We start from the raw sequence: 17,460 nt of genomic DNA on the forward strand, positions 1-17,460 counted from the left end.
CAATAGCAAGACTCCAGAATTATATTTAGTCTATGTTGTGAGATAAATGGATGTAGTCAACCCTATCACCTCAGTGGAGTGGATAGTGTGACATAGTGTCAACCCCATAGCAATCACCATGACTTAGTGTCAACCCTATAGCAATCACCATGACTTAGTGTCAACCCTATAGCAATCCCCATGACTTAGTGTAAACCCTATAGCAATCACCATGACTTAGTGTCAACCTTATAGCAATCACCACAGTGGATGTTGTTGTCATCCCTAAAGCAATCAGCACACACAGTCAACTCTAGCAATCACCACGCTCCACTTGCATATAAAAATAATATTTGATGAAATATTGAATTTGGCCTTACTGCTATTAGCTCATAGAAATGAATTGAATAACAGATTCATACCTGGAAAAACAGATAGTAAAAATAAAATGCTAAAGGAAGTTTGTATCTGAGAGATATAGGAAAGATCAGGAAATTATTTACAGTACCAGTCAAAAGTTTGGACACACCTACTCATTTAACGTTTTTTCTTTATTTTTACTATTTTCTACATTGTAGAATAATAGTGAAGACATCAATTATGAAATAACACACATGGAATCATATAGTAACCAAAAAAGTGTTAAACAAATCAAAATATGTTTTATATTTGAGATTCTTCAAATAGCCACCCTTTGCCTTGATGACAACATTGCACTCTCTTGGCATTCTCTGAACCAGCTTCACGAGGAATGCTTTTCCAACAGTCTTGAAGGAGTTCCCACATATGCTGAGCACTTGTTGGCTGCTATTTCTTCACTCTGCAGTCCAACTCATACCAAACCATCTCAATTCAAATCAAATCAAATCAAATTGTATTGGCAACATGCGCCGAAAGAAAAAAAGAGCAGAAGTAAAATAAAATAACAGTAGGGAGGCTATATATACAGTGGGGTACCGGTGCAGAGTCATTGTGCGGGGGCACCGGCTAGTTGAGGTAGTTGAAGTAATATGTACATGTGGGTAGAGTTAAAGTGACTATGCATAAATAATTAACAGAGTAGCAGCAGCGTAAAAAGGATGGGGTGGGGGGGGCAGTGCAAATAGTCCGGGTAGCCATGATTAGCTGTTCAGGAGTCTTATGACTTTGGGTAGAAGCTGTGTTTGAAGTCTTTTGAACCTAGACTTGGAACTCCGGTACCGCTTGCCGTGCGGTAGCAGAGAGAACAGTCTATGACTAGGGTGGCTGGAGTCTTTGACAATTTTGAGGGCCTTCCTCTGACACTGCCTGGTATAGAGGTCCTGGATGGCAGGAAGCTTGGCCCCAGTGATGTACTGGGCCGTACGCACTACCCTCTGTAGTGCCTTGCGGTCGGAGGCCAAGCAGTTGCCATACCAGGCGGTGATGCAACCAGTCAGGATGCTCTTGATGGTGCAGCTGTGTAATTTTTTGAGGATCTGAGGACCCATGCCAAATCTTTTCAGTCTCCTGAGGGGGAATAGGCTTTGTCGTGCCCTCTTCACGACTGTCTTGGTGTGTTTGGACCATGATAGTTCGTTGGTGATGTGGACACCAAGGAACTTGAAGCTCTCAACCTGTTCCACTACAGCCCCGTCGATAAGAATGGGGGCGTGCTCAGTCCTCTTTTTTTCCTGTAGTCCACAATCATCTCCTTTGTCTTGGTCACGTTGAGGGAGAGATTGTTATCCTGGCACCACACGGCCAGGTCTCTGACCTCCTCCCTATAGGCTGTCTCATCGTTGTCGGTGATCAGGCCTACCACTGTTGTGTCGTCGGCAAACTTAATGATGGTGTTGGAGTCGTGCCTGGCCATGCAGTCATGGGTGAACAGGGAGTACAGGAGGGGACTGAGCACGCACCCCTGAGGGGCCCACGTGTTGAGGATCAGCGTGGCGGATGTGTTGTTACCTACCCTTACCACCTGGGGGCGGTCCGTCAGGATGTCCAGGATCCAGTTGCAGAGGGAGGTGTTTAGTCCCAGGGTCCTTAGCTTAGTGATGAGCTTTGAGGGCACTATGATGTTGAATGCTGAGCTGTAGTCAATGAATAGCATCCTCACGTAGGTGTTCTTCTTGTCCAGGTGGGAAAGGGCAGTGTGGAGTGCAATAGAGATTGCATCATCTGTGGATCTGTTGGGGCTCTATGCAAATAGGAGTGGGTCTATGGTTTCTGGGATAATGTTGTTGATGTGAGCCATGACCAGCCTTTCAAAGCACTTCATGGCTACAGACGTCAGTGCTACGGGTCGGTAGTCATTTAGGCAGGTTATCTTAGAGTCCTTGGGCACGGGGACTATGGTGGTCTGCTTGAAACATGTTGGTATTACAGACTCAGTCAGGGTTGAGGTCAGGGGATTGTGGAGGCCAGGTCATCTGAAACAGCACTCCATCCCTCTCCTTCTTGGTCAAATAGCCCTTACACAGCCTGGAGGTGTGTTTTGGGTCATCGTCCCATTGAAAAACAAATGATAGTCCCACTAAGTGCAAACCAGATGGGATGGCGTATCGCTGCAGAATGCTGTGGTAGCCATGCTGGTTAAGTGTGCCTTGAATTCTAAATAAATCACTGACAGTGTCACCAGCAATGCACCCCCACACCATCACACCTCCTCCTCCATGCTTCACGGTGGGAACCACACATGCGGAGTTCATATGTTCACCTACTTTGCGTCTCACAAAGACACGATGGTTGGAACCAAAAATCGCAGATTTGGACTCATCAGACCAAAGCACAAATTTCCACCGGTCTAATGTCCATTGCTCGTGTTTCTTGGCCCAAGCAAGTCTCTTCTTATTATTGGTGTCCTTTAGTAGTGATTTCTTTGCAGCAATTCGACCATGAAGGCCTGATTCACACGGTCTCCTCTGAACAGTTGATGTTGAGATGTGTCTGTTACTTGAACTGTGAAGCATTTATTTGGGCTGCAATTTCTGAGGCTGCTAAATCTAATGAACTTATCCTCTGCAGCAGAGGTAACTCTGGGTCTTCCATTCCTGTGACGGTCCTCATGAGAGCCAGTTTCATCATGGCGCTTTATGGTTTTTGTGACTACACTTGAGGAAACTTTAAAAGTTCTTGAAATGTTCCGTATTGACTGACCTTCATGTCTTAAAGTAATGATGGACTGTCATTTCTCTTTGCTTATTTGAGCTGTTCTTGCCATAATATGGACTTGGTCTTTTACCACATAGGGCTATCTTCTGTATACCCCCCTACCTTGTCACAACACAACTGATTGGCTCAAACGCATTAAGAAGGAAAGAAATTCCACAAATTAACTTTTAAGAAGGCACACCTGTTAATTGAAATGCATTCCAGGTGACTACCTCATGAAGCTAGTTGAGAGAATGCCAAGAGTGTGCAAAGCTGTCATCAAGGAAAGGGTGGCTATTTGAAGAATCTGAAATATAAAATATATTTTTATTTGTTTAACACTTTTTTGATTACTACATGATTTCATATGTGTTATTTCATAGTTTTGATGTTTTCACTATTATTCTACAATGTAGAAAATAGTAAAAATAAATAAAAACCCTGGAATGAGTAGGTGTGTCCAAACTTTTGACTGGTGCTGTATATATATTTTACATGTGTAACCCTTTTTTTAGGCACCAACATTTTAACTGGTACTAGGCTACCTTCAGACAAGTCTTGGGAAGCTTGTGGGTGTCCTAGAGAAAGACATGTACGTGTTCATGAGAGTCTCACCTTTCCATAGAGGGGTCATATTAATGTGTAGCCTAAACTGTTTGGATGTTACAGACAGAAGATCGGCGGTACCGACTTCAGACGAGTCCCGTGACGCTTGTGGGGGTCGTAAAGCAAAACGTAGAATACCATCGTGAGAGTCTAATCTTTCCATAGAGGGGTAATACTAGTTTGTAAGCCATTCGGAATCTACAGACGTTTTCGTGAGAAGACCGATTTTCAGGATGTCTCATGGTCTGACAAACACCGCTGTAGCTCTGACACCTTTCATTGCAGATGCGGATGGCTGACATCGGCGGATGCGGTGGATTGAGACGCAGCCCATGCAAAAAAGATATCTCTATCTTAAACAGACAGATTTTTATGGGGATTTGTCTATTGTGCTATAAAATGTCAGCGGGGCCGTGGATATCGACTCTATTTAAACATAGGCCTTAGATTTGCTAGAACGCCTATGGGGTTGAGCTATATCAGCTGATCATCCCGAATGTAGGCTAGATGACTCAGCTAGCTAGTTAGCTAGGCTATGCTGTCAAAACAAGCTAACTAGTCTTTACTTGATTTGAATTTGTTCTGCTACTGACAAAGAGTCAGAATGCAGGGTCCCCCATCCCTGTCCCTGACCCTGAGACAACACATGCTAGCAACTCCAAATGAACCTACTACTGGCTGTATTCATTTGAAACTCATCGCTAGTGTATGGCCGGACGAGTGCAGCAGCACACTAGTGCTCACGGTGGCAGAAGGGCGGAAGAGAGGACTTTTTTCAAGATTCATGAGTTTATGAAATTATATAGTTTGATGGGCAATTCATTGCATTTAAAGTTAGAGAGAAAAGAGACAAAAGTATTAAATAAAATGGAATTCTTTTTGAAAATATTCCACCAATCAAAAGGGCACTTTTTTTCATAGGAGGGCAAGGGGGCAGGTGCTCCAGCACACCTACGGCTCTATCTGTGCAAGTGCCTGGTCCAGTATGAAGGAAGACTTCCAGTCTTTGCGCTAAGCTAGTTAGCATTGGCTCGCAAAACGACCTCTAACTTCCTTCATACTGGATGCAAACATAAGAATGGTATTCACGAGTTCATCTGACTCTCAGGACGTAGAAACTGTAAGTGGCTTAATTGCCAAAATCCCCTTTAATGGAGCCTAGGAGCCTGAAGGGACCCAGTTAGGGGATGGATGATATGGATGTGAGAGGTTTGGGTTTATTGCTCCGGCTCCTTCCGTACCCACACCATGATTATGGTCTCAGTCACAAATCACAAACAGGCTTGTCTGGATGGTTAAGATTATCGTCCGTATCAGGTTTTCCTTCAGGCTACTGTGAAGGAATGCAATAAGTCTTCTTTTCACGGCACAATGCCTCTGACCTTGAATGACCTAAAAACTTGTATGTACTGTATATGCTGTAATGAATATGCTGTATGTATACGCAGTACAGGACAATTTTTTATTCTATTGTTCTTATTTTAAATTTGTGTTTCTGTTCTTGTCTAATAGTGTTATGTATTTTGTCATGCTTTATGTTTTGTGTGGACCCCAGGAAAAGTACAGTAGCTGCTGCTTCTGCAACAGCTAATGGGGATCCTATAAAATACCAAATACCAAACATTCAAGCGTAAGGTCCCTACGTATATGCTAAGCATAGCATAATCTTAAAGCTGCAATATGTAACTTTGTGGGCGACCCGACCAAATTCACATAGAAATGTAAGTTATAGATCTGTCATTTTCATTGAACGTAAGTCTAAGAAGTGGTAGATATGTTCTAATTTATGTGTGCTGTTTCTATGCTTCCCGGTCTTAAGTTTTGTTTTTGTGTCTTTTACTTTCGGCTTTAAACAGCTGAAAATACAATATTTTTGGTTATTGAAAATATATTTTAGATGGTACATTTTCTGCATATTGCACCTTCAACAGTTGTGTGGGAAAGGACGATCTCTAAATATTATTCTGTGGCTATGTGTGTGTGTCCCTAGTGACTCAAGAGTCAAAAGTTACTTAAGCCAGACTGGAGGAATATGAATCTGGGCCATATTTGTGTGTCTGTGTGTCAGCCTCCCTATAACGTCGGATGAGGGATACTGAGAGTCTAGTGGCCAACCCAGTAGAGTTGAGGCGTTCGTGCCTTTAGTCAGCCAGAGTCTCCCCCCATCCAGCCAGCCAGCCAGTCTCCCAGCGCCAGTCAAGTCGAAACCCACATGGACTTTTCTCCACATAACTACTTTACTGTGTAAATTCCAAAAGTCTCAGGTTTAAAAAAGATAGCAGTAATAATTGCATACAATTCCAAGAATGTACCAATAACTAACCATTGTTAGTCAGATGTGGAGAGTCCCTGCCTCTAGGATTTATCATTAACTTTGGCAATTTATGTTGAGCATCATTATATTACTTGCTTCTCCAGGGGAAATAACATGCAACATTACCTTGTTCCAATCAATGGAGGTATACATTAAAAGAGAAACAGATTTACAAGGTTTAGAGCCACTGCACCTCTTACTGGAAGAACAAGGATCACCCACTAAAGCCATGTCATGTGATTGTCATGTATTGTCTGAAAAACAGTAATTTGATTGGTCATACCTGTCTCTTCCAGAAAACACCATCAAACAAGAAGAAGAGCCAGAAGATGAAGGGCACAGGAGGACCACAGCAGAGGATATAGGACAAAGCGGGGAAGAGGAATCGGGATTGGAAGAGCCCATGATTGACAGCCCAAACAACCTACAGGATGGGGTCCCTGGGTCAGATGGGTCATGTGACCCAGGAACTCGGCTGCCCAATGGTAAATGTTTCTCTAAAGTGGTTTCCCCTTATGTCCCTTATGGCCCAAACCTAATGTACTTTAAATTGAACAACAATGACTCAATAATCTGTGATGTATCTAAGGAATGTCAATGTTTTACCATTAACATCTAACAATCTGCAAAAACCCATTAGTTATACGTTAATAAATGATGGATAAATGATACTTCACGTGGTAGCTCCCTATGAGATATGTATTTTACAGACTAAAGCAATTGTACGTCTCTCATCCTATGATTAAAAAAAAGAAAAAATTGTGTGAGTCAGAAATTGTTTCTACGGGTGTGGAGGTGGAGAGCTTTGCTGTTTTGTACAATACAATAGTTTAGCCTTGGAATCATTTCCATGGAAAACATCCCAGGAATCCTCCACAACCTGTTCCCTAGCCCTTAACTGACGCTATTATTGTGTCTCGGCCTTCACAGATTTAGGATCACATTTCACTTTTCCAAATGTTCGGCTGCAGATCAAGAGACGATCATCAAGATGTTGATGAGATTACTGTAGTTTACTGGTGAACCGGGCAAACTTTTTGCATAGATACAGACAAACATACTTCCATGGTAAAGCTGGAATTAAAGATGTCCAGTATTTTTACGCAATGGAAGATTTTAAGACACACTGTAAGACTGTCTAAGTCTTAACCATTTACTATCTGAAGAGACTTTGACAGGCACACTAAGCCTTATTAACTTATACCAACTTAGTGGTGTTGGTGGTGGTGGTGTTTGTGTATGTGTGTGTAGAAGGTCTACAGCCCTACCAGGGGCCTGATAAAAACTCACTGTATTTCTACACCTACTGTGTGGTGAGAAGAGACCCAGAGCAGAGCTATTAGGGTGGAGATCTAACACCTCATCTCACCACACTCCAGACACTATTACTGTAGATATACAATAAATGGCTCTGTAGTGACAACTGTAGGTTGTAGTTCAAATGTATCAATTGTACACAGCACACATCAGACACCACACGTTAGTGTTTTTCTACCCACTGACAATCCTCCTAGAAATATATTCTCTGCATTACTTGAGATGTTACAACGTTCTCAGCTAAGGCGTGTTGCTTGTCTTTACCAATCTAACCATGTTTTACCATTGCAATGTGTTGATTGCTGTTGAGTAGCTGCGAACCTCCATTTCCGTCTTTCTCAAGTATTTTCGGTCCACTAGCCGAGTGAAATCGAGACTTGTGGCAACTCAAGACTAGGTAGCAAGAGTAGGTAGCTGGTGGGTATTGTGTGTTGCTGATCTGGCTGTATGTAAAAGGGGGAGGGAGAGATGAGAGCCTGCATTTCCTGTGCCCCTTCGAGTGGTACCCCGTTCCAGTTTAACACTTCCTGTGCCCCTCTCAGGTGATAGGCCATTCCAGTGTAACCAGTGTGGCATGTCGTTCACTCAGAAGGGCAACCTGTTGAGACACATCAAGCTGCACACGGGGGAGAAGCCCTTCAAATGCCCCTTCTGCAGCTATGCCTGCCGCCGTCGTGACGCACTTGCAGGCCACCTACGCACACACTCAGGTCAGCCCCTCTGCGTCCTCTCTTCTTTCGTTTCTTCCTCTATGTTCCTATTTTTCTCCTTGTCTTCCTATTCCCTTTGTCTTGGGTCTATGCTTCCTTTAACTTTTTCATTACTGTGGTTACTCCTGAGTATTTATCCTGGTTTCAATAACTTCTCAAATAGTCCATACTATGTTGATGCTATAGAACAGGCCTATCTCGTTGTAACTTAAAGCATGATCTGGTCTGGCCTGTGTCTAAATTTGTGTGAGACAGATTAGCAACAGTCCCCACAAATATCTAACCCTGACAGGGTTTCGTATTGTTGGATGGATGCATCTCTCTGGGGATTTTTGTGCAGACAGATGAGGGCTGTGGTTAGGCACCCAGGACATGCTGTTCCTATAACCTGCTCAGCTCACGTCTCCTCAGAAAGGAACTCTCTCTGTTCTCTGTAGATATACAGTATGGGTAGACCAGAGAAACACTGCGCTGTGTTGCTCTAACTGTAACCCACTTTCCTATCTCTGCATCATATGCCTCTGTCTCTGTGTTCTCCCCTGCCTCTTCTTTGAGATCTGGGACACACGACAGTATACCCTAATCTCTAGTGTTGTCCTCTTAGAAGTATTCACATGTACAGTGCATTCGGAAAGTATTCAGACCCCTTGACTTTTTCCACATTTTGTTACGTTACGGCCTTATTCTAAAATAGATTACATCATTTTTTCCCCTCATCAATCTACACACAATAGCCCATAATTACAAAGTGAAAACAGGTTTTAGACATTTTTGCAAATGTATGAAAAAAACAAACGGAAATATGACATTTACATAAGTATTCAGACCCTTTACTCAGTACTTTGTTGAAGCACCTTGGGCAGCGATTACAGCCTTGAGTTTTCTTGGGTATGACGCTTCAAGCTTGGCACACCTGTATTTGGGGAGTTTCTCCAATTCTTCTCTGCAGATCCTCTCAAGCTCTCTCAGGTTGGATGGGGAGCGTCACTGCACAGCTATTTTCAGGTCTCTCCAGAGATGTTCGATTGGGTTCAAGTCCGGGCTCTGGCTGGGCCACTCAAGGACATTCAGAGACTTGTCCCGAAGCCACTCCTGCATTGTCTTGGCTATGGGCTTAGGGTCGTTGTCCTGTTGGAATGCTGTAGCTACCCATTACCAGTGGGTCTTTCTCTCTGGGCTCTATGTTCGGCTGGTATTACACACGCTCTTTGACAATTTCGACTTGTAAAAGCCAGCACTCTGCTATTTTCTAACACTGGCACCAGGGTTGGTAACTTAGCTGTCTTATATCAGCTCGCTTGTTCTGAGGTGGCAGGGTTCGGCTGTTCCCATAGGAGAACCCTTTTTAGTTCCATGTAGCACCCTCTGTGTAAAGGGTTCTACATTGAACCAAAAACGGTTATACCTGGAACCAAAACGTTTCTTCCTGGAACTAAAACGTTTTCTTCAAAAACCCTTTTAGGTTCTAGATGGCACCTTTTTTTCTAAGGGTGTAGTTACTCCACAATACTAACCTAATTGACAGAGTGAAAAGAAGGACGCCTGTACAGAATAAAAAATATTCCAAAACATGCATCCTGTTTGCAACAAGGCACAAAAGTAATACTACAAAAAATGTGGCAAAGAAATGCACTTTTTGTCCTGAATACAAAGTGTTATGTGTGGGGTATATCCAATACAACACATTACTGAGTACCACTCTCCATATTTTCAAGCATAGTGTTGGCTGAATCATGTTATGGGTATGCTTGTAATCGTTAAAGACTGGGGAGTTTTTCAGGATAAAAAAGAAACGGAATGGAGATAAGCACAGGCAAAATCCTAGAGGAAAACCTGGTTCAGTCTGCTTTCAACCAGACACTAGGAGATTCATTCACCTTTCAGCAGGACAATAACCTAAAACATAATGCCAAATCTACACTAGAGTTGAATACCAAGAAGACAGTGAGTGTTCCTGAGTAGCCGAGTTACAGTTTTGAATTAAATCTACTTGAAAATCTATGGCAAGACCAATTTGACAGAGCTGGAAGGATTTTGAAAATAATAATGGGCAAATGTTGCACAGTCCAGGTATGGAAAGCTCAGAGACTTACCCAGAAAGACCCACAGCTGTAATCGCTGCCAAAGGTGCTTCTACAAAGTATTTACTTTGACATTATGGGGTATTGTGTGTAGGCCAGTGAAACAAAATCTAAATCGAATCCATTTTAAATTCAGGCTGTAACTCAACAAATTGTGGAAAAAGTCAAGGGGTGTAAATACTTTCTGAAGGCACTGTACATGGCTCGAATGCAATGCTATTTCGTCTGCTATTTCTGGAGAAGTGCAAATATGATCTGTGAGATGGTTCCATGATGTTTATAAAACATTCATTTGGGAGCATTATAACGGTGAGTGGACAATCTCCCTTTCTCTTTATATTGGATCTTTGTCCAGCTCCTGTGAAAAGTTTGGATGTGCGTAAAACCAGCCATAGTCTAAGTTGCCTAGTCTGTGTTCAACATATTTAGTATGTTTAACATATTTAGCAAATATGGGTCAGGCTATTTAACGAACTGGGCTATAACGGACTAACATTCGAATTGGAGTTGATTACAATGCAATACATGAAAGACCGTAAATAGACAACTTGAAGCAACCACATATTTAACCACGGAGCATGTTCTAATTGGCCAGTGAGGTGTCAACCCTCGACACACCCACAACGTTTTTATTCATCAAAACCCAGCCCATTCGTGCCATCACCAACTACTGCGCACATAATTCTGGTTGTGAAAATAGAAAAAATATTTCTGACACAATCCCGAACCTATAGCGCTACCAGATTTACCATTGAGTTAAGTTTGTTAAAATAGAGCCCTCTGTGTCGCTCTCTCTTTTTCTGTCATGCTTTCTCACACACTCTCTCCATGTCTCTTTCTTTCTCTTTTGACCTTTTTCTCATTTTCACTTCCTGTTTTGTTAGGCTAAATTAATTCTTCACCCTCCTCAAGTCAGTGTAGGCGGCACATTTAGGTGTACTGTAGTTCCCTATGCAGTGCTGTAGTATGTGGTAGTGCTGCATGAATCCCCTCTACCCCTCAGCCTGCCTACTACACTACCTGAGGGTTGAATGGAATGTTAGGAACTCTTCTGTGGCATAGGGAGTAGGTTGGCATGGCGTTCTCTAGATAAAAGGCCTCTTCTGCTTTCTCCTCTCTCTCTCTCCCTCTCTCTCCCTGCCCCCAGTGACGAGAGAGGGAGGTTAGGTGTGGAGAGATAGATTGAGTGGGGAGAGAGACAGAGAAACAGAGAGAGAGAGACAGCGACAGGTGAACGCTTTCATGTATTGCACAATCCGATGTGCAAGACAAGAATATACTTTTCCGTGTCACTGTCAAGACACAGAGTGGCACTACATGGACTGTGTTGTATCTAAACCCATCCCCAAACACATTGTTAAATGTGAATCAAATAATTATTTGAATTGCTATGCAAATGTGTGCAAATGGTTAATCTTGAAGGTGTTTAAGGTGCAACATTAGGAGTGATAGGCTCACTCATTTTTTTACATTACATGAGACAACAATACGTTTCTGAGATAGGTTCCTGTTTATCACCCAACTGGATGCAGCCAACTGTGTCTGAAGGCAGAGAAAGATGAGGCTATTTGCATGTTCAAGAATAGCTGCTGAAAGTGGGATTTTTGTGATACATCCAAAATCAGCAAAAGGCCAGAGGTTTTGCTAATGAGTAATATAATAAAATGTGTGTGTGTGTGTGTGTGTGTGTGTGTGTGTGTGTGTGTGTGTGTGTGTGTGTGTGTGTGTGTGTGTGAGTGTGTGTGTGTGTGTGTGTGTGTGTTTGTGTGTTGCCTATTCCAATATGAAAGTGTGACTGCCCAATCCGGCTGGCTACAGTTAGCAGGTGCTGTGGCTGAGATCATTGGAGCAGACAGACAGTTCAGGGTGTTTTTCAATTACAGTGACATTATATTAGGCTACATAAGGAGAGACTCATAAGTAAAATAGGGCAAGTGTTCTGTAATGATGATGATCATGACCTGTAAATTACATGATGATGCCATTGCTAGTATAAAGCTTACTCAAATACACTAAACCAATTGGCATTCACAGACCACAAGACAAGTAACCTACACAGTCAGATTTTTTCCACAATCAAGTTTTTGAGATCAGCTTGAAAAATGTAAACCAGACGTTCACCCACTCACCAATATGTCCAAATATCAATATGTTCTGATAGACTTAGTGAAATGTTACATAAGCGTATCTGTGTCTTACTTTCAAAGTACTTGTCAGACTGAAACATGTTATTCCCACAGTAACAGGTCAGGTAGTTTCTAGTAACCTCTGGTGCTAGTACATTTTCTCATGTGAACGGCACCTATTTTGTGCCAGTGTCTGGGCCACTGCTTGGTGTCGTCTGGACCACTGTTCCCCCTTTATGACTCATTCTGAGGACTTTCAGAGCCTTGTTTCTACTACAGAAGACTTTGATTAGTACTCTTCAGTAGTTTCAGCCTTTGGTTGCCAATTGTATTAATTCATTCATGAGTAATTCATTCATGAGTGAATGATTGAAGGACAATTAATAAATGAATGAAGGAAGATTGGAAGGAAGGGAGGATGGAAGGAAGGATCAATGGATCGATCTTCTCTAGGGGAAAGCTAGAGGAGATTTTGGCCAGTCTCACCAGCATAGACCCCATCTGAATGGAACTGGAAGCATGAATCACTCCCCACCTCCAGCTGCTGAGGAGAAACAGATATGTTGTTTAGGTCTGACGTTAGAGTTATTTTCCTTCTACAACGGGATGCAGAGTGTATCTGTGTCTGTGTACAGCAGGCCAATTGAGTTATGCACCGTAGTAGTAGTGATGGGCTCCCGGAAGAGTTGTAGGTTTTAACAGTTGTTCCAGGGCGTATGAAAGGCAAATGTGTGTATTCGAGTGTCTTGGTATATCTCGCCTGCCCACACCTTCTCTGTCTGGTTGGCAATGATGGTGTGTGGGATCCCACTAATGGAACAATTATGACTCCATGAGCTCATAGCCCTGCTCTAGTTTCTGTGTTCTCCACGGGTTCTATGTGTTTACTAAAACCTCCTAGAGAGTTCAAATAGAATTACGTTACCTGTCTGTTTATGTGAGTTGATGAATGAATGAAATTAATAGTTTTTTCCTTTGATGTCATTTCTCTAATTTAGTGGGTAAACCACACAAGTGTGACTACTGTGGGCGGAGCTACAAACAGAGGACGTCATTGGAGGAGCATAAAGAGCGCTGCCATAACTACCTTCAGAGTGCTGGCATGGATCCCACCTCCAACACTGGGCCTTATCCAGGTGAGTGTGAATGTCCTGCTCTGGTACAGAGACCTGCTATATGGTATCTCTGTTGATGGCATGGACTCAGAAACATTTGCTTTTTCTTTGGCACCTTTTTTACACTTTGCACTTGAACCTTTTATCATTTATCATTTATAATTTAGGTATGGAGTTAAATTAAAGATAATTTTAGCTTCTCTTCCTCCTTCCTTTTTATGGTTTGTGTGAGTACCCTGTGAACTCTACTTATGTTACTTTTACACACCAGCCACCTACTACCTACAAGCCTTGGCGCAGACCTCACACACACTCACACACTCTCATGCTCTGACTCCTGACCCCCAGGTGAGGTCCCTAAAGAGCAGAGGCCCCTGGTAGAGGCCGCTGCCATGGCAACATTAAACCGGCCACCTGTCATTGAGAAACTGCAGAGTAACGTAGGGAAGAGGAAGAGCACCACTCCACAGAAGTTTGTGGGTAAGCATCATTGCATCACTTCCTGTCTGGGGGCACCATAATGTGTTCACCGTAAGGACCCCTAACTCACAATTATTAATAGTAGGTTAGATAATTATTGTATATTTTGTAATTTTTCTTTAGAATAATAATTATGTAATTTTCATAATTATGGTATTAAGGGTATCAGTAGGGTATTTAGTTAATCCCATTTTGGGATTGAATTTGACCTGTTCTGTTGGATTAAATTCAGTCTACAGTTTTGACTGTTTATTTGTTATGTTCAGTTTAACAGAACTGCAACAGAATGAGTGTATGCATGCAAAAAATGAATTGAATTGCGTGCCTGGGCAGAGGTACATTGAAACATGATACTGTTGTTCAGCAACTAACAGATGACCTTGACTAAACGGTAGAAATTAAGACACTATTCACATACTGCACACTTTTGTTGGATTAATGTAAATTTTCAAATTTCAGATCCAGTTGTTCCACTCTGAATATTTCTCAATCTTTTTAATTTTTAATTTTAACATTTTTGATAATTATTGAAATACATTAATAAATACATTAGTTTTGTATTACGAAACAATTGTTACAGTGTTGTAAACATTTTGTTGGCATATAACCGCCAATTTTTGCATTTTAGTGCTGAAGACAATTATTTTGTTTTTATTATTTACTGCACTATTAGATAGAGAAGAAGAGATAGAGTGAGACACAGAGAGCGGATGAGAGAGACGAGGACATGTTTTTCACTCTGTGGTTTGTTACACCTGTATCTCTGCAATAGCTCTTATCGAGAGAAGAGCAAAACAGCTCACCGCATCCCTGTTTTGGAGGGGTTAAACAGTGCATTCAGATGGATGGGGCTTTCCACTATTAAACAACACAAGAGAAAATACAATAAGATGAAAGCAAGAGAAAAGGAAGTGTACTTTGGTAATGCTTAGCTTATTAAAAATGGAAAGGTTAGACGCACACAAAATTAAGGCACTCTTTCATATGCTATAGAGTTACAGTTGTATGTATTCTGTACTATCCAGTGATGTCATTCGACTGGACAATTTCTCCTACGGTGAGCTTATGCATATGTGAGTTTCATTGTGGTAATATGCAAGCTGTGCTCTGCAGGTGAGAAGATGATGCGCTACAGTTACCCGGAGCTGAGCTATGAGATGGGTCTGAAATATGAGAAAGAGGCAGAGCTGATGCAGGCTCACATGATGGACCAGGCTATCAACAACGCCATCTCTTACCTGGGCTCTGACTCCCCGAGGCCCCTGGTCCACCACCCCCACCCCCATGGTCCCCACCGTCCACAGCCGTCCCTTTCTATGGCTGAGGTGGTACCCATGGTCAACCCCCTCTTCCACCACGTCTACCCTCTTGGGCCAGAGCTGCGTATGGACCGACCGGGTAGCCGCAACGCCCCACCTCATCCTTCACCTCTGCCCCCTCCTCCCCCTGACTTCCATCCCTCCTCCAACGGGCCGATCGCCCTTACCAGACCCAAGCAGCACCACCCCCAGGGTACCAGAGAGGAAAAAGAGTCTCCTAGCAACAGTGGGCTAGACTCGGCCGACTCCGCCCGGAGCAGCCCACAGGATAGGCTGGGTTACCACTGGAACAACCCCCACCACCGTCCCAGATCCAGCCCAGCATACGGCGGCAGAGAGGAGGGGCGAGGCGTAGCTGAGATGGCCCAGGGAGGGGCGGCAGAGAGGCCTATGAGTCGGGAAGGGGTGCGTGTGTTTGGGCGAGAGGGGCGGGAGATGAGGGTATTCCAGTGTGAACACTGCCGCGTTCTCTTCCTGGACCATGTCATGTACACCATCCACATGGGTTGTCATGGTTACAGGGACCCGCTGGAGTGCAACATCTGTGGCCACCGCAGTAAGGACCGCTATGAGTTCTCATCTCACATCATCCGCGGGGAACACACCTTCAACTAGAGGGCTGGACAGGACAGGAGCCACCCCTGCCCCCCCCATCCCACCTCAGCACAGTGATGTTGAGATAACTGTGTGTGGTCAATGCAACCAACCAGGAGAGAGAAATGTAACCAACATTTGCTGCAGCATAATGATACTAGCTATATATCATTCCAAACTAATATATGAAGGTCTGGGCCAAATACACATTTTTATTTTTCAAGGTGTTTTAAAAAATTTGAGGTTGAGATATATATCTCATGTGAGGGATTTTCTTTAAGTGAAAAAAAATCACAAAGAAGTAGTACACCTAGACAGTTTTGTCATGGTGTGTCTCAGATTGTCACAGAGCAGCTAATACTGTGAGTAGTTATATTATAGTTTTATAAGTATTTTCACTGTTCCTTTCTTGCTGAATAATGTACTGTTGGACTTGTTTGTTGTCACACAGACTGCCATGTAAGGTCTCAACTTATCAAGGGTGCTTTCCCTGACCCCACCAACTGAACCATACTTTAGAATATAATATTATTTCTTACATGATTTCTTGCAAGATACTGTACATGTTCTCTGTCTTTCTAACGGCTAACTGTACAGGTGTGTTGTCACACTAGTCACATTAAATAATTACATTTTCTGCAGAGGGAAAGGAAGAAGTGAGAGAGAAAGAGAGAGCGAGAAAGAAAGAAAGAAAGGGAGAAAGACAAATAAAGACAAGGAGAGAGAGTCAAAAAAATTGAAATGTGCAAGAAAGTGAGGGAGAGGGAGAAAGAGACAGAGAGAGACAGAGCGAGAGAGAGAGCGAGAGAGAGAGAGAGAGAGAGAGAGAGAGAGAGGGCGAGAGAGAGAGAGAGAGCGAGAGAGAGAGAGAGAGAGAGAGAGAGAGAGAGAGAGAGAGAGAGAGAGAGAGAGAGAGAGAGAGAGAGAGAGAGAGAGAAAGGTATTCATGATTTACCTTTTCAAACATTGTCTACAGATTACAGATTTTTTTATTGTTTCGTTCAATACCCTAGCTAAATATCTGCTTTCTGTGGAACAGTTCCTGTAACCTTCTCAGTTTCACAGCACTTCACAGAGGAAAGGAAAGGAAAAACACTGCACTGCAACCCACCTCCTCCCTAAACCTGTTCTTTCACTAGCAGCCTGATGCCTTGAGGGATGGGGAAGACGGGAAGGGATGAGCCAATCCCTGTTTTGATGGTTCAATAGTAACTTCAAATCTCCAGCTCGCAGCTTGCCTTTGCCCCACTCATGTGTCTTATAGGAAACAGGCTGCTTTCTGCAAGCGCCATGTCAGTGCATGAGCTCTACTGTACTCCTGGGTTGGAAACAAAGCCATTTCAATTCAGTCAATAAAAAAAAAGCTATGAGGAAAATTGGAATTTGGATTAGCAGTTTATTTGAATGGAGTTGATACCAACCCTGCTGTACATTGGATGTGAATGTGATGTGGAAGGGATTGAGCCCAGTACAATTAAGCTGATGCACTGGTACTGTTAAGTAGATAGATAGCAGTGTGGTTTAGGGTTTACTAAAAGCCTTTTTAGAATCAAATATGATCATCTAGGTGTACTTGGACAAATGCGTAAGACAATGTACATGCTGCTCTTTAGATAACAAATATTTTGCTGGCAAAGTATGTAATGTCGCTGTTGATCTGTTTATTATGCAGCATGTACCATATTTTGAATTGCCACTGTCTTTT

General features: G+C 42.8%; 1 protein-coding gene across 3 annotated transcripts in view; it reads left to right on the forward strand.

Annotated features, from left to right (window-relative positions):
* Positions 1–15,807, forward strand: part of LOC121536999 (zinc finger protein Helios-like) — a 29,071-nt gene extending 13,264 nt beyond the window's left edge. For 2 of the 3 annotated variants that reach the window (XM_041844707.1, XM_041844706.1), the window contains exons 4-8: positions 6,310–6,498; positions 7,873–8,040; positions 13,246–13,383; positions 13,711–13,842; positions 14,956–15,807. In XM_041844707.1, coding sequence (XP_041700641.1) covers positions 6,310–6,498; positions 7,873–8,040; positions 13,246–13,383; positions 13,711–13,842; positions 14,956–15,776 — 1,448 coding nt within the window. In that variant the 3' untranslated portion in view covers positions 15,777–15,807. The remainder of the gene's footprint in view (positions 1–6,309; positions 6,499–7,872; positions 8,041–13,245; positions 13,384–13,710; positions 13,843–14,955) is intronic. The other variant, XM_041844708.1, reaches the window with a different exon arrangement.
* The last annotated feature ends 1,653 nt before the right edge of the window (positions 15,808–17,460 follow it).

The sequence above is a fragment of the Coregonus clupeaformis genome, chromosome 23 (assembly GCF_020615455.1).
Source record: "Coregonus clupeaformis isolate EN_2021a chromosome 23, ASM2061545v1, whole genome shotgun sequence".
Taxonomy (NCBI): Eukaryota; Metazoa; Chordata; class Actinopteri; order Salmoniformes; family Salmonidae; genus Coregonus; species Coregonus clupeaformis.